Source organism: Thunnus albacares, chromosome 24 (genome assembly GCF_914725855.1).
Source record: "Thunnus albacares chromosome 24, fThuAlb1.1, whole genome shotgun sequence".
Classification (NCBI taxonomy): Eukaryota; Metazoa; Chordata; class Actinopteri; order Scombriformes; family Scombridae; genus Thunnus; species Thunnus albacares.
In genome coordinates, this window is record NC_058129.1 from 18,211,953 (window position 1) to 18,236,612 (window position 24,660).

At 39.6% G+C, this 24,660-nt stretch overlaps 1 protein-coding gene across 1 annotated transcript in view; it reads left to right on the forward strand.

The window, feature by feature from the left end:
- LOC122976244 overlaps positions 1–24,660 on the forward strand; it is a 1,153,509-nt gene that overhangs the window by 1,127,679 nt on the left and 1,170 nt on the right. The window contains exons 43-52 of the mRNA XM_044344621.1: positions 4,558–4,953; positions 11,066–11,491; positions 13,744–14,145; positions 15,641–16,069; positions 16,999–17,406; positions 20,698–21,093; positions 21,634–21,882; positions 22,041–22,298; positions 23,049–23,351; positions 23,447–23,716. Coding sequence (XP_044200556.1) covers positions 4,558–4,953; positions 11,066–11,491; positions 13,744–14,145; positions 15,641–16,069; positions 16,999–17,406; positions 20,698–21,093; positions 21,634–21,882; positions 22,041–22,298; positions 23,049–23,351; positions 23,447–23,716 — 3,537 coding nt within the window. The remainder of the gene's footprint in view (positions 1–4,557; positions 4,954–11,065; positions 11,492–13,743; positions 14,146–15,640; positions 16,070–16,998; positions 17,407–20,697; positions 21,094–21,633; positions 21,883–22,040; positions 22,299–23,048; positions 23,352–23,446; positions 23,717–24,660) is intronic.

Genomic DNA, 24,660 nt, shown 5'->3' on the forward strand with positions numbered 1-24,660 from the left:
CTTGGTTTCCTTGCGTCTCTCCTTGCATCCACGGTGGGAGGGACTAAGACGCAAGGAAAAGACGCCAGTGAGGGAAACGTGAATGCAATTTAAGAGACTTGGGATGCACCCACTGTGTTTTTTCCCGACCTCCTGCCTACTCGCTAGCTCCCGCCCCTCAGCCAATCACAATACAGGAAACATGACATGATTCATAAAAACTATTTACATATAATAAAACTAAACAACATAGGTTGTACTCTATTTACACAGCAGACTCACCCAGTATGCTGCAAACAATCTACCCAATGTGGCAAAATATATAGTTTATATTGAATTGAACATGTAAATTCTAACCAAAACATATTTTCTCTGACCAGAACATATAAGAAACTAGTGGTAGCCAAGAAATTCAGTAATAGTGGTATTTAATGTCAGATTAAAGTACCCTGGGCTACATAGATTTAGTTGTTTCACTTGTTGTTCCAGTTTTCTTTCTGGCTGGTCATCTTATTCTAAAGGAATCAGGTTCTTGGTGAATCTGTTCTGTGCAGCAGCAGAGAGGATGAGGAGAGTTTGGGCCTGTTAGCTTGCAGCTGCAGACTGAGCTTGTCAGGCTCAGAGAAATGGTCACTGATGGCAGAGACCTTGTCATTAAAAAAATGGGCAAACATGTCTGCAGTGAGCAGAGCGGAGGGCGGAGGAAGAGGCAGACTGAGGAGTGATTTGACAGCAGAAAACATTTTCCGAGCATCTGTGGCACCACAGATCTTGGTCTGATAGTAAGTGGTCTTAGCAGGTTTTAAACTGGAGGACAATGATGCTAGGAGACCCTGATAGTCACTGAGGTCACTGGGCTCTCTGGATTTACGCCATTTCCTCTCTGCTGCTCTGAGTTCTGCCCTTTGCTTTTTGATGACTTCAGTGAGCCATGGACTAAGGGGGGTATTGTGAGCAGATTTGGATATTAGAGGGCAGAGGCTGTTAAGAGAGGAGGCCAGTGAGTAACAGAGTGTGTCTGTAGCCTCATTGACAGCAAATGAGGAGAATTCGTTATGAGGAGGCAGGGTAGCTAATACCTCATTGGAAAGTTGAGTTGGTGTGAGGGACCGGATGTTGCGGCAGAAAGGGACCATTTGCGGAGGAACGTGAGGATGTCCTGGTAAGGTGATCGTGAATTGAATAAAGAGGTGGTCTGACAGATGTAGGGGGGTGACGGTCAGATTTGCTGTGGAGGACTTCTGAGTAAAAATTAGATTAAGAGTATTGCCTGCTTAGTGTGTGGGAGGGTGGAGACCTGTTTAAGGTCAAATGAGGACAGAGGTGACAGGAAGTCAGCTGCTTGGGTTTTGTCAGTATGAGTGTTCATGTCTCCCATGACAGTCAGTGGTGTGAATGGCTGAGATGAATCGTCTAGTTCGACTACAAAGTTCTCCAGTTGACACCCTGGTGGGCGGTATATGACAACTACAAACAGCTTAACAGGAGCAGTAACACTGATTACATGGTATTCAAAGGAGGAGCTGTTGCTTAGTGGAGAGCACTTAGTGAATATCCAATCTTTGGAAATGAGGACCCCCGTACTGCCCAACAGAACGGGGTGTGTGTGAGAAAGTGGAGTCAACAGAGAGTGCGGCCGATGTAGAAGTGTTTTCTGGATGGATCCAGGTTTTGGTCAGGGCTAGTACCCACATGTCTTACAGATTAACATGTGCTTGGATAAATTCTGTTTTGTTTACTGCTGATTGGCAATTCCATACAGGCCAAGAGTACAGGAGGAGTGAGTAGAGGAGGCTTTTGTGAGTGAATAGAGGTTCTCAGGGTTGCTTTGTCTGTGACAGATGTGATTATTTTCGAAAGCCTTGGATGACAGGGATGTCTTTGTAGCACATGGTTAGTGAGGCAGCCTTCATATCCATTTAAACCTGTGCGTGTCAACTTGTGTGTATATTATCAGGTCAAACATTCAAGGGTGTGTAAACTTTTGATCAGGGCCATTTTGGTGATTTCAGTTATAATTATGATGTAAAAAGGGCAAATATAATTATATGAAAATAAATGGCTTCACCTGACCACTATCATTAAATAAAACTAAAGTTTACAGCATGATCAGTCATTTTTTCCAAAATATGGCCGATATTTCACAAATTCTAGCAGGGTGTGTAAACTAATGAGCACAACTGTATATGAGGGAAGAACTTAGGAAGACTGGAGTTCAGGAGCTCAGCGTTAAAACTTGAATGAAGCTGCCAATTGGGTGGAGCAGTAGTTTTCTTCGAGTTTATTAGACAGCCAGGATTAATGTGTAGGATTTAATCTTTGGTCCGCAGTCCGAAGCAGAGGGAGGAGGTAATGCACCTCATACGCTGGTTGCCAACCGCTGTTATAAACCAAAAAGAAGAAGAAGAAAAAGTTTTTTCAAACAGAGTGGTACATCCTGTCAGCCGAGGGGTTTCCTATCTGTGCAGCCGAACGCCGCAGCACCTCCACGGACTGTTACATCCCGACGGTCCCGGTGTTTCCTCCGCAGGCTCCACTTCACTCAGCTGTCCGACAGATCCGCTGCCTTTCCCACTTTAACCTGAATAACAAACCGGGGCTCGGTGCTCCGGTTGGATACAAACGGAGAGCCGGGGCTAGCAGGGAGGCTAGCGGAGCGTTAGCCGCAGCATGAGCGGAGGGAAGCACAGCCAGCTAGCCTCCCTGCTAGCCCCGGCTCTCCGTTTGTATCCAACCGGAGCACCGAGCCCCGGTTTCACTACCGGCAGATTCACTCTCTACAGTGGGCGAGGAAATGAAACCAATGAATCAATAAGTACAAACACTGTTGATTTCTTCCCGTGGAGCCGACATGCAAACTATTTAGGTTCAGTAAATGTCAGCTGTCAGTCAGCCTGGTGAAGCAGGTTAGTCTGTGGACAGAGACGCTCAAAGCCTGTCGGAGGCGTTTAGGGGCGAAAGCGCACCGCTGTAAAGGAAAGAGGTTTGTTAGATTTGCAACACAAGACAAAACGAGAGCATCATTACGAAATGACAATAATAAACAATAATCATTTTATCTCGATTATCTTGTTTTCATAATCGTTGGAAGCCAAAATCGTAAAAGAAAATATAATTTGATTAATCGCAGAGCCCCATATTCTACATATATTTAACATTTGAATTACTTAAAGTGAATATAACCTGTAGGTAGCAAATATGCAGTGATTTCACACACAGGATTGGTGTTTGTGTTGTGAGGCAGTAATAGTTGAAAAATGATTTATATCCTTTCCTGGTAAATGAAGTGTTTTAATTTAATTTAATTTAATTTTATATATCTCAGGGCTCGAGTAAGTCACATGACTTTAGTGAACATTTAAGGAGTTGTTTCACAATGAGACAACTCACTGTTAGTTTTAATGTTAAGGTAATGTGTTCCACTGATCAATCCACATAAACATTACATCACGGTGTATAAGATCAGAGATGTCATACTTCTTTATTCCACTCACCTACAATATACTTACTCCTAAATTACCCAGAGTTCCTTTGTGCAGAAAGTCAAAGCTCTTACAGAGTACTGCTCATCTACTATTAGCTGAGACACGTTTACTCCATCCAGCTCCTGGTTTGTTTTTAACATGAACAGTTTTGTTAGTTTGAGGCTGTTTTCATCAGTCATCCATCAACTCAGTGAAACATAAACAGAGACTCAGCTATAATGATTTGTTCCAACAAGCTCCAGAAATGTAAACAACAGAGAGCATCAGTTCTTTCTCAGGACCAGTGATGTTCTTTTTTACTGTGATTATACAAATGTCAGCCATGAAGCAGTAGTTTCCTGCATTAAAGAATAACCACACATGACAGTTCCCCTCTCAGTACCTCAGTGTGTTCATGTTGGATTTATGAGTCATCTTAAGACATTTTTAAAGTGGTTCACATCTGGAGTACTGAATCATAAAGAGATTTAGTCATGAAATGTGATCAGTCATAGATGCTGGATGTGAGGCTTGTTGATTGGCTACTCTGACTCTAATACATCCAATAAATAAACTGTAAGTGAGTATGAAGTTTGAGTGATGAATGATCCAGAGGAGTGAATGAGAGTTTTACTCAAGTGATTTATTATCAGTAATGAAAATACACTGCTGGTCATCAGGATGTGGTAAGTTCACCACTGGACATCTTAAACATTTCACACTAGTTCTCTATGAAGTTTCATAGAGTTTTACAGAATGGTGGATGTTAAAACTTGTGGTCCAGTATTCAAGGCTTTGGAGCTAATTGATTCATAAATGATTTGGGTAACGTGTTTCTTTCCACCTTCCTGTTGGTTCAGGAGTGATATTGCCTGACTTTCCTGGTTACTTTAACATTTTGTGAAGGATTTTAGTCAGTAAATGTCTTTTAAAATCTATATACAACCCAGCCTGTTAAAAGCTTTGCTGCTTTAATTTCAGACTGATTTTTCTGTATTATTCTCGTTAATGAGTATTTGTAGGCTTTTAGCAGATACACTCTATATCACTAATGCACAGCTCTCTTTGTGTCACTGACATCAGATCATAACAAAATGTTTTCTTCTCGTTCCAGTTTATCTCCCAGGTTTAAATCCTCACATGGAACCAGGTTCTGGGTGAATCTGTTATGTGCAGCAGCAGAGAGAGAACAGCAGACAGGAGAGAAGATACTGAAACTGTTATCATCAGTGTGCAGTTATGATAATGAGGAAGATTTCCTTCTGGATATGTACTCTCAGGTGAAGGATTATGAAACTAAAACAGGCAGGAGAGTCCTTCCAGCATTACTGTCAGTTTTCCAGTCACCTACAGTCTGGTCCATGAACCTGTCAGAGAGAAAGGTCTCCATCCTGCTGGAAGTGCTGAAACTCCAATCAGAGAAGAAAGAAGTGAAGCTGACAGGCTGCTCAGAAGAAGAGAGTGAAGTGAGGAGTTTCCTACAGTGTCTGCCTCATATCTCAGGGCTCAGGTAAGTCCAAAAAACACTGCAGACCAGTGAAGTGATCATAATATTCACAGGGAACATGGTTTGGAAGTATATGAAATATGTTGTGAGATAAGTTGCTTTCCTAGTTTTTGGGAACCTCAGGGACTCTGATATTAAAAGATTTACACACACAAAAGAGTCAAACCACCTTCTGTCAGATATATGGTAGTTTATTTATAAGACTTGTACACATACAGAACAGAGAGAAATATGAAAATGTGATGAATTCTTAAATATGGGACATTGAAATGATAACGTCTATTAATTAAGGGTTAAATTACTTATAATAGTATTGGCAGCCATATTGGCAGCTTAATAAATTCATTGTTCACAAATAAAAACAAAATGTTCATAAATGAATAAAAACAAGTACTGCTACATTTACATAACTGTAAAAAATAGTCATTACATTTTTACCTCATGATTAGTTATTTTTTTACTGACTTTGATAAAAATTTCCACCAACTCTATAGTGAGCAGCAAATTAAGATTTCAGACACTTATGAATGATCATTTTGTGTCTCCACTGACAGATGTAATGTAGCATAACAGTAATTTATACGTCTTCCATCTCAGAGGTAAAGCATGCTGGGATGATATTTTAACTACTGTACATGATGTGGACTCTAGATTTAGTTTTTTCACTATTTATATTATATATTCTGCATATATTTTATACTTTTAAAAGTGAATATAACCTTCAGGTAGCAAATATGCAGTGATTTCATACAGGATTGGTGTTTTTGTTGTGAGGCAGTAATAGTTCAAAAATGATTTATAGTCTCGTCTGATTAATTAAGTGTTTTTAATTTAATTTAATTTTGTGCAGGACAGTCATGTACAAGATAGAGTCCATCAGTAGTAGTCTTAATTCCCTAATTTGATTTAGTTAAGCCCTTATTCCGGTTATTTTGGAGTGTAGTTCAATAGTAATAACTAATAACTACTTATTCCCTTATTTTGGTGGCCTCCTTAGGGTTATGTATATACCCAACCAAAAATCACAGAACAACTATGTCCCAACAAATTAACTCAAAATTCATTAACTTAAGTGGAAAAAAGTCATTTCAAATAAAACACACACTAAAATAAATAACAGTAAACCCATCATGAAAGTAAACAGTTTGTACTCACACAAGGTCCCTTTAACCTTCTTGATTTGCAGTATTTTTATCTCTTAATATACTTTTTGCCTATCCCCCAAATACCATTATGCAATGCCAAAAGTAAAAAAAATATATTGAATGAAATCGTATGGTGCCCTTTAAGTGGCACTTAAAAACATTGTTACACACACTCTCACCCTCACACTCACACAAGCCAGCAACCCGAAAAATTAAAGATATTAAATAAAACAAACCTCCGTTGCACGCCTGGTCGATGCTGGAGAAAGTGGTGGCCAAAACCAGTTGAAGCCGTTTCACTCTGAACAAGCAGAAAATAAAAGCTGAGTACTCACAATAGCAGTGTTAGTCTGAGAGTCCTGATGTTACACAGTCAAGCGTTGCGGACTAAACTGACCGGCTGATGGCTGACCGTGGCGGGCTGATGGCTGACCGTGGCGGGCTGAGGCTGACCGTGGCGGGCTGAGGCTGACCGTGGCGGGCTGAGGCTGTCTGTGGCGGGATGAGGCTGACCGTGGCGGGCTGATGGCTGACCGTGGCGGGATGAGGCTGACCGTGGCGGGATGAGGCTGACCGTGGCGGGCAACAGAAGAAATCTTCTTTCTCCCTCGTTGCTAGAGGAGCTACCAGGCTTTATCCGGGTCACCTGGAGCGCTATCTGGGCTGTTCCAGCGCTTTTGGAGCAGTTCAAAGCGCTAGTTGAGCAGTCCAAACACTTTATGGGCAGTTCAGAAGAGTCCCTCGATGGCAGCTAGCTAGGCTAACTAGCTACAAAGGCTAACTCACAACACCGGCTACTGTGTTGACGCTTTACTTCACTACTCCCAGTACACACAGCCGGCGTTCACTGGTTTGCAGTCTTATGCTCTAATTTCTACAGCACTAAAACTTACAAACACACTTTGCAACCTTACTCTTGTTATTACATCTCTCCGAGTGTTTTTCTCTGCTTCACTTTCTCGTCACTACTTTCATTCTCTGGGGACGTCCCAAGTCTCTTACTTTATGTCTCCTCGCCTGAACCGGAAGTTGTTCCTGATGCGCCATTTTGACAGGCGTCCCAAGTCTCTTATTTTGCTCGGAGGAGCGAGGAAACACGACAGCAGCCTTCATGGAAGTCTTTTACCGGCCAACACGCCCCCTTATTGGATATCAGTTATTGATTGGACGCTGCACCTGATCAGCCTGATCTGACACATCACTGCAGTTTCATACCGAAGTGGAGACAGATTATAGATTGAAATTAAATGGATCACTCCCAAGTTTTATGCTTTAGTTGTTTTCTGATTCATCATATAGTTAAAATCTATTAATTGTCGACCTGATCAACAAAAGAACCATTAACAACTTTCTTCATGTATTAGAAAGATTTTTCTTTTCATGATCTATTATTTCCTCCATTAAACAGTTTCTTGCTGACAGACAGACTCTTCCTGACTTTAATTTTATCCATAATAACAGTTAAACACATTTATATTTTACATCATTTATCGTCATTTCCATTCAGTCACATGTGAGGCTGAAAATTCCTGAGCGTCGGGTTTGATATGAGTTACATAATTTCCATTTTCCCTGAAACATTTAGCCTAATACATATTTTCCAGTGTTCAGAAGAAATGATCATATTCTGGGTTATTGAATGATGAATTCACTATCAGGATTATCAAAAAATACAGATACAAATAATCAATAAATGGTATAAACGCATTCCGCGAGTAGAAATGGTTCCTGTGCCTCTGAGCAGGACACAGTATAAATGCAGAATGCAGGTTGTTATTTAGGTGTTTGTTAAACAGGTAACAGGCTGCAGAGAGGAAACAGCTGCTCTAGCGGTGATAACTGTGAACCTTTATTAGTATTAACACAGTGCACATGTGTGCAGACACAAACTCCATGAGAAGTTTCTACAGCTGTTAAAGCCGACTGACAGCTGATCCATCTTTTGTCAGTATGAGTGTCCATGTTGCCGTCATCAGAAAAGGACGTCGCTTCACATGACGCCTCAGAGGAGAGGACGTCTCATGTCTCTTAAAACAAATTTCCTCGTTTCCTCTCTCCTCGCTTGGTTTCCTTGCGTCTCTCCTTGCATCCACGGTGGGAGGGACTAAGACGCAAGGAAAAGACGCCAGTGAGGGAAACGTGGATGCAATTTAAGAGACTTGGGATGCACCCTCTGTGTTTTTTTCCCGACCTCCTGCCTACTCGCTAGCTCCCGCCCCTCAGCCAATCACAATACAGGAAACATAACATGATCCATAAAAACTATTTACATATAATAAAACTAAACAACATAGGTTGTACTCTATTTACACAGCAGACTCACCCAGTACGCTGCAAACAATCTACCCAATGTGGCAAAATATATTGTTTATATTGAATTGAACATGTAAATTCTAACCAAAACATATTTTCTCTGACCAGAACATATAAGAAACTAGTGGTAGCCAAGAAATTCAGTAATAGTGGTATTTAATGTCAGATTAAAGTACCCTGGGCTACATAGATTTAGTTGTTTCACTTGTTGTTCCAGTTTTCTTTCTGGCTGGTCATCTTATTCTAAAGAAATCAGGTTCTTGGTGAATCTGTTCTGTGCAGCAGCAGAGAGGATGAGGAGAGTTTGGGCCTGTTAGCTTGCAGCTGCAGACTGAGCTGGTCAGGCTCAGAGAAATGGTCACTGATGGCAGAGACCTTATCATTAAAAAAATGGGCAAACATGTCTGCAGTGAGCAGAGCAGAGGGCGGAGGAAGAGGCAGACTGAGGAGTGATTTGACAGCAGAAAACATTTTCCGAGCATCTGTGGTGCCACAGATCTTGGTCTGATAGTAAGTGGTCTTAGCAGGTTTTAAACTGGAGGACAATGATGCTAGGAGACCCTGATAGTCACTGAGGTCACTGGGCTCTCTGGATTTACGCCATTTCCTCTCTGCTGCTCTGAGTTCTGCCCTTTGCTTTTTGATGACTTCAGAAAGTTGAGTTGGTGTGAGGGACCAGATGTTGCGGCAGAAAGGGACCATTTGCGGAGGAACGTGAGGATGTTCTGGTAAGGTGATCGTGAATTGAATAAAGAGGTGGTCTGACAGATGTAGGGGGGTGACGGTCAGATTTGCTGAGGAGGACTTCTGAGTAAAAATTAGATTAAGAGTATTGCCTGCTTTGTGTGTGGGAGGGATGGAGACCTGTTTAAGGTCAAATGAGGACAGAGGTGACAGGAAGTCAGCTGCTTGAGTTTTGTCAGTATGAGTGTTCATGTCTCCCATGACAGTCAGTGGTGTGTCATCATCAGGAATGGCTGAGATGAATCGTCTAGTTCGACTACAAAGTTCCCCAGTTGACACCCTGGTGGGCGGTATATGACAACTACAAACAGCTTAACAGGAGCAGTAACACTGATTGCATGGTATTCAAAGGAGGAGCTGTTGCTTAGTGGAGAGCACTTAGTGAATATCCAATCTTTGGAAATGAGGACCCCCGTACTGCCCAACAGAACGGGGTGTGTGTGAGAAAGTGGAGTCAACAGAGAGTGCGGCCGATGTAGAAGTGTTTTCCGGATGGATCCAGGTTTCGGTCAGGGCTAGTACCCACATGTCTTACAGATTAACATGTGCTTGGATAAATTCTGTTTTGTTTTCTGCTGATTGGCAATTCCATAGGCCAAGAGTACAGGAGGAGTGAGTAGAGGAGGCTTTTGTGAGTGAATAGAGGTTCTCAGGGTTGCATTGTCTGCGACAGATGTGATTTTTTTCGAAAGCCTTGGATGACAGGGATGTCTTTGTAGCACATGGTTAGTGAGGCAGGCTTCCTGAATAGATATTGGAAAAAGGACTCGCACAGGTAGACTCACAGGTCTTTACCCGATTCGTTCTTCCACCGCAGTGCAGCTTGTGTGTTTAAGTACCAGGAAGTGTCGCGGCTGAACCCGCCCCTTTCAGATTTTCACATCAAGGCAACAGTAGAGGGTGTAACCCATGTCAGCTGACTCACCTCCTGAAACTCAGAGAGAGAAACCAGGAAGCCTGACAACAAAGATTCAAAAACACTTCAACTGCTATCTCCTATGTTCTAGATCAGAGCTTGTTCTGTTTGGAGCTTAGTTCAATCTCTCTTTATAGGCTTTTAGTGAAAAATCTCTCCCCTTTCATTTTCACAGCAAGGCAACAATAGAGGGTGTGTATTAAAATATTTACACAAACAAAAGGGTCACATCACCTTATCTCAGATAAACAGTTGTTTATTTATAATATTTACACACATAATGAACAGAGAAATATGAAAATCTGATGAAATGTTAAATATGTGACATTTACAGGATTCAATTATTTATAATAGTAATGGCAGCCATTTTGGCAGCTTAAAAAATACATTGTGCAAAAATAAAAACAAAATGTTCATAAATGAAGAAAAACAAGCACTGCTGCATTTACAAAGCTGCTAAAATACAGTCATTGCTTTTTTACCTCATGATTAGTTATTTTTACTGACTATGATGTAAATTCTACCAACTCTATAGTGAGCAGTAAATGAAGATTTCAGACACTTATGAATGATCATTTTGTGTCTCCACTGACAGATGTAATGTAGCATAACAGTAATTTATACGTCTTCCATCTCAGAGGTAAAGCATGCTGGGATGATATTTTAACTACTGTACATGATGTGGACTCTAGATCTAGTTTTTTCACTATTTATATTTATATATTCTGTATATATTTTACATTTTATTTACTTAAAGTGAGAATAACATGTAGGTAGCAAATATGCAGTGATTTCACACACAGGATTGGTGTTTGTGTTGTGAGGCAGTAATAGTTCAAAAATGATTTATATCCTTTCCTGATTAATGAAGTATTTCAATTTAATTTAATTTTATACAGGACATCCATGTACAAGATAGAGTCCATCAGTAGTGTGTGTTTGTAGTTATGTAGCTGAGATCAAATCCTCACAAAATGTTTCCTTCTTATTGTTTCAGTTTTCCTCGACGGTCAGATCCTCATAAAGAAATCAGGTTCTTGGTGAATCTGTTCTGTGCAGCAGCAGAGAGAGAACAGCAGACAGGAGAGAAGATACTGGAGCTGTTATCATCAGTGTGCAGTTATGAAACATTCCCTTTTAAAGAGAGAAACATAGAATATCAGAGTCATTTCCTACTGGATCTGTACTCTCAGATGAAGGACTGTGAAACTAAAACAGGCAGGAGAGTCCTTCCAGCATTACAGTCAGTTTTCCAGTCACCTACAGTCTGGTCCATAAACCTGTCAGAGAGAAAGGTCTCCATCCTGCTGGAAGTGCTGAAACTCCAATCAGAGAAGAAAGAAGTGAAGCTGACAGGCTGCTCAGATGAAGAGAGTGAAGTGAGGAGTTTCCTACAGTGTCTGCCTTATATCTCAGGGCTCAGGTAAGTCCAAAAAATACTGTAGACCAGTGTAGTAAACATAGTATTCACAGAGAACGTGGGTTGAAATATATGAAATATGTTGTGAGATAAGTTGCTTTCCTAGTTTTTGGGAACCTCAGGGACTCTGATATTAAAAGATTTACACACACAAAAGAGTCAAACCACCTTCTGTCAGATATATGGTAGTTTATTTATAATATTTACACACATAATGAACAAAGAGAAATATGAAAATGTGATGAAATGTTAAATATGTGACATTGACATGATTAAATTACTTATAATAGTAATGGCAGCCATCTTGGCAGCTTAAAACATACATTGTTCAAAAATAAAAACAAAATGTTCATAAATTAAGAAAAACAAGCACTGCTACATTTACAAAGCTGCTAAAATACAGTCATTGCTTTTTTACCTCATGATTAGTTATTTTTACTGACTATGATGTAAATTCTACCAACTCTATAGTGAGCAGTAAATGAAGATTTCAGACACTTATGAATGATCATTTTGTGTCTCCACTGACAGACGTAATGTAGCATAACAGTCATTTATACATCTTCCATCTCAGAGGTAAAGCATGCTGGGATGATATTTTAACTACTGTACATGATGTGGACTCTAGATCTAGTTTTTTCACTATTTATATTATATATTCTGCATATATTTTACATTTGAATTACTTAAAGTGAATATAACCTGTAGGTAGCAAATATGCAGTGATTTCACACACAGGATTGGTGTTTGTGTTGTGAGGCAGTAATAGTTCAAAAATGATTTATAATCTTTCCTGATTATTGAAGTGTTATAAATTAATTTAATTTTATACAGGACAGCCATGTACAAGATAGAGTCCATCAGTAGTGTGTGTTTGTAGTTATGTAGCTGAGATCAAATCCTCACAAAATGTTTCCTTCTTATTGTTCCAGTTTTCCTCCTGACTGGTCATCTTATTCTAAAGGAATCAGGTTCTTGGTGAATCTGTTCTGTGCAGCAGCAGAGAGAGAACAGCAGACAGGAGAGAAGATACTGGAGCTGTTATTATCAGTGTGCAGTTATGATGATGATGATGATGATGAGGGTTTCCCACTGGATCTGTACTCTCAGGTGAAGGACTGTGAAACTGAAACAGGCAGGAGAGTCCTTCCAGCATTACTGTCAGTTTTACAGTCATCTACAGTCTGGTTCATAAACCTGTCAAAGAGAAAGGTCTCCATCCTGCTGGAAGTGCTGAAACTCCAATCAGAGAAGAAAGAAGTGGAGCTGACAGGCTGCTCAGATGAAGAGAGTGAAGTGAGGAGTTTCCTACAGTGTCTGCCCTATATCTCAGGGCTCAGGTGAGTCACATGACTTTAGTGAACATTTAAGGAGTTTTGTTTTACAATGACACAACTCACTGTTAGTTTTAATGTTAATGTAATGTGTTCCACTGATCAGTCCACATAAACATTACATCACGGTGTATAAGATCAGAGATGTCATACTTCTTTATTCCACTCACCTACAATCTACTTATGTCAAACACATCTATGTATGTTTAAATATGTTGTCATGGGGTGTCTTATCTTTTCTCTTTTCCACATGACTGTGTATGGTAGTTTATATATAATATTTACACATATCATGAACACAGAAATATGAAAATGTGATGAACTGTTAAATATGGCACATTGATAAGATAACCATGTCTATTAGTTAAGGGTTAAATTAGTTAGAATATTAATGGCAGCCATCTTGGCAGCCTAAAAAGTTCATTGTTCAAACACTAAAAACAAAATATTCATAAATTAACACAAAGAAGCCCTGCTACATTTATACAGCTAATAAAAATAGTCATTGCTTTTTTTTTACCTCGTGATTAGTTATTTTTGCTGACTATGATGAACACAGCTGTAAAAATGGCATTAAGTGATGGGATTGTCTCTACTGCATGTAATGTGGACTCTAGATTTAGCTGTTTCACAATTTAATTAAATATTCTGTATATATTTTACATTTTTACGACTTAAAGTAGATATAACCTGTAGGTAGCAAATATGCAGTGATTTAACACACAGGATTGGTGTTTGTGTTGTGAGGCAGTAATAGTTCAAATATTATTTGTAGCCTTTCCTGATTAATGAAGTGTTTTAAATTTAATTTAATTTTATACAGGACAGCCATGTACAAGATAGAGTCCATCAGTAGTGTGTGTTTGTAGTTATGTAGCTGAGATCAAACCCTCACAAAATGTTTCCTTCTTATTGTTCCAGTTTTCCTCCTCCCTGGTGGTCAGATCCTGATGAAGAAATCAGGTTCTTGGTGAATCTGTTCTGTGCAGCAGCAGAGAGAGAACAGCAGACAGGAGAGAAGATACTGGAGCTGTTATCATCAGTGTGCAGTTATGAGGGTGTTCAGGATTTCCTACTGGATCTGTACTCTCAGGTGAAGGACTGTGAAACTAAAACAGGCAGGAGAATCCTTCCAGCATTACAGTCAGTTTTCCAGTCATCTACAGTCTGGTTCATAAACCTGTCAAAGAGAAAGGTCTCCATCCTGCTGGAAGTGCTGAATCTCCAATCAGAGAAGAAAGAAGTGGAGCTGACAGTCTGCTCAGATGAAGAGAGTGAAGTGAGGAGTTTCCTACAGTGTCTGCCTTATATCTCACTGCTAAGGTAAGTCAGACAAATACTGCAGACCAGTGTATTAAAAATACAATTGGTGACAAATGAAAGGAAAAACTAACATGAAGTGTCTTAGTAAGGAGTCAGGCCACCACGAGCCTCCAGAACAGCTTCAGTGCTCCTTTCCAAGTCTGTGGACTCTATTGGAGAGATGAACACCATTCCTCCACAAGATATTCCCTCATTTATTTAAACAACCTTTATTTAATCAGCTCATTTCATTGAGATCAGAATGCAAGAGAGACCTGAGTACAGCAGATAGAAAGAAAAACAATCATAGCCAGACATAACAAAAGGACATCTAGCATCAGAGACAATCACAGACATCACTGAATAGATTTGAAGATGAGAGTTTCTATTATATTATTTGGTCTTATGAAGATGGTGGTGGAGAGCATTGTCTTCCACATTGGTCCAAAATCTTCCATAGGTGTTGAGCTGGGTTGAGATCTGGTGACTGTAAAGGCTCGAACATTTTATTGACATCATTTTCATCCTCACCAAAGCATTCAGTGAGCCCTGGTGAACAGAAGCATCTGCATTTGATATGTTTCTCCACTTTTTATTCAGGTTTTTCCTTTAATTTGTCCCCCATCTGTAGTATTCACAGAGAACATGGGTTGGAAGTATATGAAATATGTTGTGAGATAAGTTGCTTTCCTAGTTTTTGGGAACCTCAGGGACTCTGATATTAAAAGATTTACACACACAAAAGAGTCAAACCACCTTCTGTCAGATATATGGTAGTTTATTTATAATATTTACACACATAATGAACAAAGAGAAATATGAAAATGTGATGAATTGTTAAATATGTGACATTGACAGGATTAAATTACTTATAATAGTAATGGCAGCCATCTTGGCAGTTTAAAACATACATTGTTCAAAAATAAAAACAAAATGTTCATAAATTAAGAAAAACAAGCACTGCTACATTTACAAAGCTGCTAAAATACAGTCATTGCTTTTTTACCTCATGATTAGTTATTTTTACTGACTTTGATAAAAATTTCCACCAACTCTATAGTGAGCAGTAAATGAAGATTTCAGACACTTATGAATGATCATTTTGTGTCTCCACTGACAGATGTAATGTAGCATAACAGTAATTTATACGTCTTCCATCTCAGAGGTAAAGCATGCTGGGATGATATTTTAACTACTGTACATGATGTGGACTCTAGATCTAGTTTTTTCACTATTTATATTATATATTCTGCATATATTTTACATTTGAATTACTTAAAGTGAATATAACCTGTAGGTAGCAAATATGCAGTGATTTCACACACAGGATTGGTGTTTGTGTTGTGAGGCAGTAATAGTTCAAAAATGATTTATATCCTTTCCTGGTAAATGAAGTGTTTTAATTTAATTTTATACAGGACAGCCATGTACAAGATAGAGTCCATCAGTAGTGTGTGTTTGTAGTTATGTAGCTGAGATCAAATCCTCACAAAATGTTTCCTTCTTATTGTTCCAGTTTTCCTCCCTGGTGGTCAGATCCTGATGAAGGAATCAGGTTCTTGGTGAATCTGTTCTGTGCAGCAGCAGAGAGAGAACAGCAGACAGGAGAGAAGATACTGGAGCTGTTATCATCAGTGTGCAGTTATGAAACATTCCCTTTTAAAGAGAGAAACATAGAATATCAGAGTCATTTCCTACTGGATCTGTACTCTCAGATGAAGGACTGTGAAACTAAAACAGGCAGGAGAGTCCTTCCAGCATTACAGTCAGTTTTCCAGTCATCTACAGTCTGGTCCATAAACCTGTCAGAGAGAAAGGTCTCCATCCTGCTGGAAGTGCTGAAACTCCAATCAGAGAAGAAAGAAGTGAAGCTGACAGGCTGCTCAGATGAAGAGAGTGAAGTGAGGAGTTTCCTACAGTGTCTGCCTTATATCTCATGGCTCAGGTAAGTCCAAAAAATACTGTAGACCAGTGAAGTGATCATAATATTCACAGGGAACATGGGTTGAAATATATGAAATATGTTGTGAGATAAGTTGCTTTCCTAGTTTTTGGGAACCTCAGGGACTCTGATATTAAAAGATTTACACACACAAAAGAGTCAAACCACCTTCTGTCAGATATATGGTAGTTTATTTATAATATTTACACACATAATGAACAAAGAGAAATATGAAAATGTGATGAAATGTTAAATATGTGACATTGACATGATTAAATTACTTATAATAGTAATGGCAGCCATCTTGGCAGCTTAAAACATACATTGTTCAAAAATAAAAACAAAATGTTCATAAATTAAGAAAAACAAGCACTGCTACATTTACAAAGCTGCTAAAATACAGTCATTGCTTTTTTACCTCATGATTAGTTATTTTTACTGACTATGATGTAAATTCTACCAACTCTATAGTGAGCAGTAAATGAAGATTTCAGACACTTATGAATGATCATTTTGTGTCTCCACTGACAGATGTAATGTAGCATAACAGTAATTTATACGTCTTCCATCTCAGAGGTAAAGCATGCTGGGATGATATTTTAACTACTGTACATGATGTGGACTCTAGATTTAGTTTTTTCACTATTTATATTATATATTCTGCATATATTTTACATTTGAATTACTTAAAGTGAATATAACCTGTAGGTAGCAAATATGCAGTGATTTCACACACAGGATTGGTGTTTGTGTTGTGAGGCAGTAATAGTTCAAAAATGATTTATAATCTTTCCTGATTATTGAAGTGTTATAAATTAATTTAATTTTATACAGGACAGCCATGTACAAGATAGAGTCCATCAGTAGTGTGTGTTTGTAGTTATGTAGCTGAGATCAAATCCTCACAAAATGTTTCCTTCTTATTGTTCCAGTTTTCCTCCTGACTGGTCATCTTATTCTAAAGGAATCAGGTTCTTGGTGAATCTGTTCTGTGCAGCAGCAGAGAGAGAACAGCAGACAGGAGAGAAGATACTGGAGCTGTTATTATCAGTGTGCAGTTATGATGATGATGATGATGATGAGGGTTTCCCACTGGATCTGTACTCTCAGATGAAGGACTGTGAAACTGAAACAGGTAGGAGAGTCCTTCCAGCATTACTGTCAGTTTTACAGTCATCTACAGTCTGGTTCATAAACCTGTCAAAGAGAAAGGTCTCCATCCTGCTGGAAGTGCTGAAACTCCAATCAAAGAAGAAAGAAGTGGAGCTGACAGGCTGCTCAGATGAAGAGAGTGAAGTGAGGAGTTTCCTACAGTGTCTGCCTTATATCTCAAGGCTCAGGTGAGTCACATGACTTTAGTGAATATTTAAGGAGTTTTGTTTTACAATGACACAACTCACTGTTAGTTTTAATGTTAATGTAATGTGTTCCACTGATCAGTCCACATAAACATTACATCACGGTGTGTAAGGTCAGAGGTGTCATACTTCTTTATTCCACTCACCTACAATCTACTTATGTCAAACACATCTATGTATGTTTAAATATGTTGTCATGGGGTGTCTTAACTTTTCTCTTTTCCACATGACTGTGTATGGTAGTTTATATATAATATTTACACATATAATGAACACAGAAATATGAAAATGTGATGAACTGTTAAATATGGCACATTGATAAAATAACCATGTCTATTAGTTAAGGGTTAAATTAGTTAGAATATTAATGGCAGCCATCTTGGCAGCTTAAAAAGTTCATTGTTCAAACACTAAAAACAAAATATTCATAAATTAACACAAATAAACCCTGCTACATTTATACAGCTAATAAAAATAGTCATTGCTTTTTTTTTTACCTCATGATTAGTTATTTTTGCTGACTATGATGAACACAGCTGTAAAAATGGCATTAAGTGATGGGATTGTCTCTACTGCATGTAATGTGGACTCTAGATTTAGCTGTTTCACAATTTAATTAAATATTCTGTATATATTTTACATTTTTATGACTTAAGGTAGATATAACCTGTAGGTAGCAAATATGCAGTGATTTAACACACAGGATTGGTGTTTGTGTTGTGAGGCAGTAATAGTTCAAATATTATTTGTAGCCTTTCCTGATTAATGAAGTGTTTTAAATTGAATTTAATTTTATACAGGACAGTCATGTACAAGATAGAGTCCATCAGTAGTGTGTGTTTGTAGTTATGTAGCTGAGATCAAACCCTCACAAAATGTTTCCTTCTTATTGTTCCAGTTTTCCTCGACGGTCAGATCCTGATAAAGTAATCAGGTTCTTGGTAATCAGGATTATTTTGGTCAATATTGAGATCAGGATTATTTAACACAATTACTTTTTGACTCTCTTTTTTGCTGATTGTCAATGCCGATACATGCACATATTTCTTTCCACCTGGCTGAGGAGACTATTACACATGCAATCATAGATTGTACTAATGATGGAGAAAGACAATACAGTTGTGCTCATAAGTCTACAAACCTTGTCAGAAGCTGTAAGATATGTACCATTCATAGTGTCTATAGTTGTGACCATAAAGTTCAATGTTGGTCTCATCACTCCAAATAACTTTGTTCCAGAAGTTTTGAGGCTTGTGTAGTTGATGTTTGGCATATTGTTAGCAGGCTGTTTTGTGGCGTTGGCACAGTAACAGCTTTTTTCTGGAAATTGGACCATGCAGCCCATTTTTGTTCAAGTACCTCCTTATTGTTCAGCTTGAAACAGAAACATGCAACTTTCAGCTGAAGTTGCATGTGGGTTTTTCTTTGCAACCTGAACAATTTTTCTGGCAATTGTGGCTGAAATCTTTGTTGGTCTACCTGACTGTGGCTTGGTATCAACAGAACCCTTCATTTTCCACTTCTTTATCAGAGCTTGAACACTACTGATTGGCATTTTCAAATCTTTGGATATCTTTTTATATCCTTTTACTGCTTTATAAAGTTGAACTCCCTTTTCTCGTAGGTCCTTTGACAGTTCTTTTGCTTTCCTCATGGCTCAGTATCCAGTAATGTCAGAGCAGCCCTGGATGAAATGTGCAGGGGTCTCTCAAGAGCTGAGAAACTCATTGACTATTTATACACAGACACTAATTACAATCAAACAAGTCACAGGTGTGGAAACTTACCCTTCATATCCATTTAAACCTGTGTATGTCAACTTGTGTGTATATTATCAGGTCAAACATTCAAGGGTGTGTAAACTTTTGATCAGGGCCATTTTGGTGATTTCAGTTATAATTATGATGTAAAAAGGGCAAATATAATTATATGAAAATAAATGGCTTCACCTGACCACTGTCATTAAATAAAACTAAAGTTTACAGCATGATCAGTCATTTTTTCCAAAATATGGCCGATATTTCACAAATTCTAGCAGGGTGTGTAAACTAATGATCACAACTGTATATGAGGGAAGAACTTAGGAAGACTGGAGTTCAGGAGCTCAGCGTTAAAACTTTAATGAAGCTGCCAATTGGGTGGAGCAGTAGTTTTCTTTGACTTTATTAGACAGCCAGGATTAATGTGTAGGATTGAATCTTTGGTCCGCAGTCTGAAGCAGAGGGAGGAGGTAATGCACCTCATACGCTGGTTGCCAACCGCTGTTATAAACCAAAAAGAAGAAGAAGAAAAAGTTTTTTGAAACAGAGTGGTACATCCTGTCAGCCGAGGGGTTTCCTATCTGTGCAGCCGAACACCGCAGCACCTCCACGGACTGTTCCATCCCGACGGTCCCGGTGTTTCCTCCGCAGGCTCCACTTCACTCAGCTGTCCGACAGATCCGCTGCCTTTCCCACTTTAACCTGAATAACAAACCGGGGCTCGGTGCTCCGGTTGGATACAAACGGAGAGCCGGGGCTAGCAGGGAGGCTAGCGGAGCGTTAGCCGCAGCATGACCGGAGGGAAGCACAGCCAGCTAGCCTCCCTGCTAGCCCCGGCTCTCCGTTTGTATCCAACCGGAGCACCGAGCCCCGGTTTCACTACCGGCAGATTCACTCTCTACAGTGGGCGAGGAAATGAAACCAATGAATCAATAAGTACAAACACTGTTGATTTCTTCCCGTGGAGCCGACATGCAAACTATTTAGGTTCAGTAAATGTCAGCTGTCAGTCAGCCTGGTGAAGCAGGTTAGTCTGTGGACAGAGACGCTCAAAGCCTGTCGGAGGCGTTTAGGGGCGAAAGCGCACCGCTGTAAAGGAAAGAGGTTTGTTAGATTTGCAACACAAGACAAAACGAGAACATCATTACGAAATGACAATAATAAACAATAATCATTTTATCTCGATTATCTTGTTTTCCAAAATCGTAATGAAAATATAATTAGATTAATCGCAGAGCCCCATATTCTACATATATTTTACATTTGAATTACTTAAAGTGAATATAACCTGTAGGTAGCAAATATGCAGTGATTTCACACACAGGATTGGTGTTTGTGTTGTGAGGCAGTAATAGTTCAAAAATGATTTATATCCTTTCCTGGTAAATGAAGTGTTTTAATTTAATTTTATACAGGACATCCATGTACAAGATAGAGTCCATCAGTAGTGTGTGTTTGTAGTTATGTAGCTGAGATCAAATCCTCACAAAATGTTTCCTTCTTATTGTCCCAGTTTTCCTCGACGGTCAGATCCTGATAAAGAAATCAGGTTCTTGGGGAATCTGTTCTGTGCAGCAGCAGAGAGAGAACAGCAGACAGGAGAGAAGATACTGGAGCTGTTATCATCAGTGTGCATTTATGACGATGATCAGGATTTCCTACTGGATCTGTACTCTCAGGTGAAGGACTTTGAAACTAAAACAGGCAGGAGAGTCCTTCCAGCATTACAGTCAGTTTTCCAGTCACCTACAGTCTGGTCCATAAACCTGTCAGAGAGAAAGGTCTCCATCCTGCTGGAAGTGCTGAAACTCCAATCAGAGAAGAAAGAAGTGGAGCTGACAGGCTGCTCAGATGAAGAGAGTGAAGTGAGGAGTTTCCTACAGTGTCTGCCTTATATCTCAAGGCTCAGGTAAGTCAGACTAATACTGTATTTTTACAAATACCACATGGTTTATTTCAGAAATGGTAAAGATAAATGAACTTTTCAGTTCAGTCATCATTTAACAACATACTGTCTTTACATACTGTTTCCTCCTGCTGTATGTTCATGTACTGAATTTCATCACATATTTCAGGACATCTGTTCTTCATTTTCAGACTGTCCAACAACACGGCCTTGAGACTGTTTGGATGGATAAGAAGAGGGAGAGTGGCCTGTCTGGCTGTTGATGAGCTTTCTCTTGTCACTAAGACAACCCAACTATCAGAACGAGTATTGTTGAAGGTTGTCAGTAGTTTGGCGTCCGTGCTGAGACACTGGTCAGTCAGACGGTTAGACCTGACTGAGCTCAGCATCTTTGCTCAGGGTCTCACTTCACTGCTGCTTCACGATGGCCCTCTAACAATCAAGTAAAGTCTTTCCTCAGCCTTATGAACACACACTAATTAATGAAAATGTCTAACGTATTAATACTCACCTTTTCTAAAACATTCATTATGAAATGTGCAGACTGAATGAAGAGAGTTTGCAGCAGCTACTGGACCTCCTCCATGAAATCCAGGATGAGGACTTGACCTGTTCCTTCTTCAGTAAGGTTGGTGGAGACCTGACCTCCTGCTGTCTGAACTGGGAGGTTCTTCAGTATCTGCTGCAGCAGTCGTCAGCTCAGACCATCACTGTGAACCTGAGGAAGAACTGCTTCTTACAGGAGAGAATCACACATCTGCTTCCCTTTCTGGACAGGATTGTATTCAAAAGATTGTCAAACTGTTTTTCCCCTTTTATTGGACACAGACATAAAGTTGTTTTCCATTTAATAAATTGTATATGTTCTGTTATGGCTTCTGTTTCATCATCAGTTTGTTCATTGTAGGACCAGACAGAGTGTTATTGGTAAATACACTGTATGCTTTCAGGCCCAGTCCCAGCTTTGTGTTGACTGCCATCAGAGAGATCCATAAAGCTCAAACCTGTCACATGATACCCAGTTTACTGAGGTCATTGGATCATGTGATCAACCTGACCTGCAGAGAGCTGGACTCGGTGGACTGTGCTGCTCTGCTCTTCATCCTTCAACACAGTGACAGAGTTAAAGTAAACCTGCAGTGGACCTCCATACCAACAGAGGAAATAGAGTCCATCCTCTTTACACTGGACAAAGTCTCTCAACTCAGGTCAGACATTAGTGCTCATTTCTTAACGCTGTAGCTGTATCAGTACTCTCTAACACACAGGATATCATTTATCCATCCCTGGTAACATACTGGGAGAGCACCTTAGATGTTAGAGGATACAGATGAGATAGATTGCATCCCTCCTATGATTGATGTATTAGACTCAGGGTGTCTTCAGAGGACTCTGCTGTAAGCTCTAGCATCCAAAATCTGCCTTCAGTCTCTTATTGAACACTTTGCAGTACTGTTGGTTTGGTGTTTACTTATTTCATTACACAGCAGTGTAAGATCACAGCTATCAACCATATTTATTTCAGTGTTATGGTGGCAATAATATTTGGCAGATTTGCTTAAACGCTCCAATAAATGAACAAATCATTTAAAGTATCTTTGGAGACACCGAGATACTTGCAGTACACTGCTTTATTTTGGGCAACGTCTCATTTCCTGTAGACTAAACCAGGTTGTAACCAGAAGTAACAAAGTTGCCTTTACTTACTTGTAAACCTGCTCAATAACACTGTTGAGTATTTGGACTCTTTTTTATGTCATGATTAATTTCAGACTAGTATATGGTGTTGAAATCAGTCATGATAACACTGCACTCTTTAATATCCTGTATCATTATTTGTGTGGAATATTTGTGAGTCTGCTGGTCATATTGGTATCTGAACAATGAAGTGATATGATTGTATTATTTGTGTATAATTTGTTAACTTTCTTACATTTCTGAATCATTTCTACTACCAGTGTTGACAGGAATCTGTTGCTGAGGTTCATCCACTGCTGTGCTGCCTCTGATGCCCAGCAGGGGGCAGCATCAGGCCTGCTCAGGACTCTACAGCACAGGCTGGATCTGTCCTGCTCCTCCTGTGTGGAGCTGACAGAGAAGGATCAGACTGAGCCTCTGAGTCTGACCTTTGTTGACTGCAGGGCCGTCTCCACCATCCTGAGACACAGCAGCCGCGACACACAGATGGACCTGAGAGACTGTGAGGTGGAAGACAGCAGTCTGGACCTACTGTTTCCTGTCCTAGACAGAGTCCGCCTCCGGTAGGGAAGAATAACCTAAACCAGAGAAGAAACTTGTTCACAGAAATGTTTCTGCATGGTAACAGTCTGCTCTTTGCTCTGTTTGTCCTGTTCAGAGCCAGTAAAGCTGTCCTCCTCCAGCTGGTGTCCCTGGTTCCTGGGAGCAGTGAGAGGGACACAGTGAGACGGGGAGAGTCCCTGTGTAGAGCCCTGGGTGGAGAGCTGGACCTCAGTCACACCACACTGGATCAGAGGGCCTGTGAAGGTTTGGCCCGGATGCTGGACTTCTCTGACGGGCTGACAGAGCTGGACCTCAGTCACTGTCAGCTCACTGACCAGCTGCTGCTCACACTCATCACACGTCTGCATAAAGTCCAAGTCCTGGAGTGAGTGTCAGACTGTACAGATACATGTGTTCATGTCACAAATATGTATATAATGCTGTGTCAGCTCTAGTCTAGTCGTGGCGGAGGTAGTAACTCACAAAAACATATTGCCGACCACAACTGACAGATGGAGTTGGTGTGAGATTCAAAACAGACCATAAGTTTAATGAGCTGAGAGGATCACAAGACGGCTTTCCTGAAGAAAAATGTTCCTTCTTAGGGAGGCAAAAAGAGACAGTAACCCTGCTGACAGCTTACAGCACCCCAAGTTTATTATAGAGTTCCCCAAATACACTTTCAAGAGGGGAGATGATGTTGAATTTAGATTTCAGGAGAGACTGAAGTTGCTGTCAGTGTGTATATGAGAAGACAATTATATCTGTATAGTTAGAGGTTTGGTTTGATTTAATTCTTTTATAAAGCAACCGACACATAACACACCTTTCCACATATTCACAAAGAAAACAATTAAATGAAAACCCAACACGCAGAAACACAAAACCAACAAAATAAATCAAACTATAAACAGTATATAAAACTATTAAAGTGTTAAACATAAAACTGAAGAGGATAAAAACACCAAAAGTCATTTCCATAGTGATCCTGCTGACACACATCATGACAACAAAGACTGCTGCGCCTCGTCTACATTACTGACTGATTGCTGACAGATTTAATTATAGTAGCTACTCATTGTACTAATTGTACATATTTACTAAAATATTAAATACATTCACCATCTCTCCTCTTATCATTTATTTAAAGAAAAGGTTTTTACACCTGTTGTTTACAGAACTTTGTACTACAGTAAACATACTGTACTTTTATAATACTGTCTTTATCTAATAATAGAATAGTTTACATTTAGTTATCTGGATACATAAACACAACTAGTTTGCCATTACTGTGAGTACCATGAGAAGAGCAACAATCTGGCTGCAGAT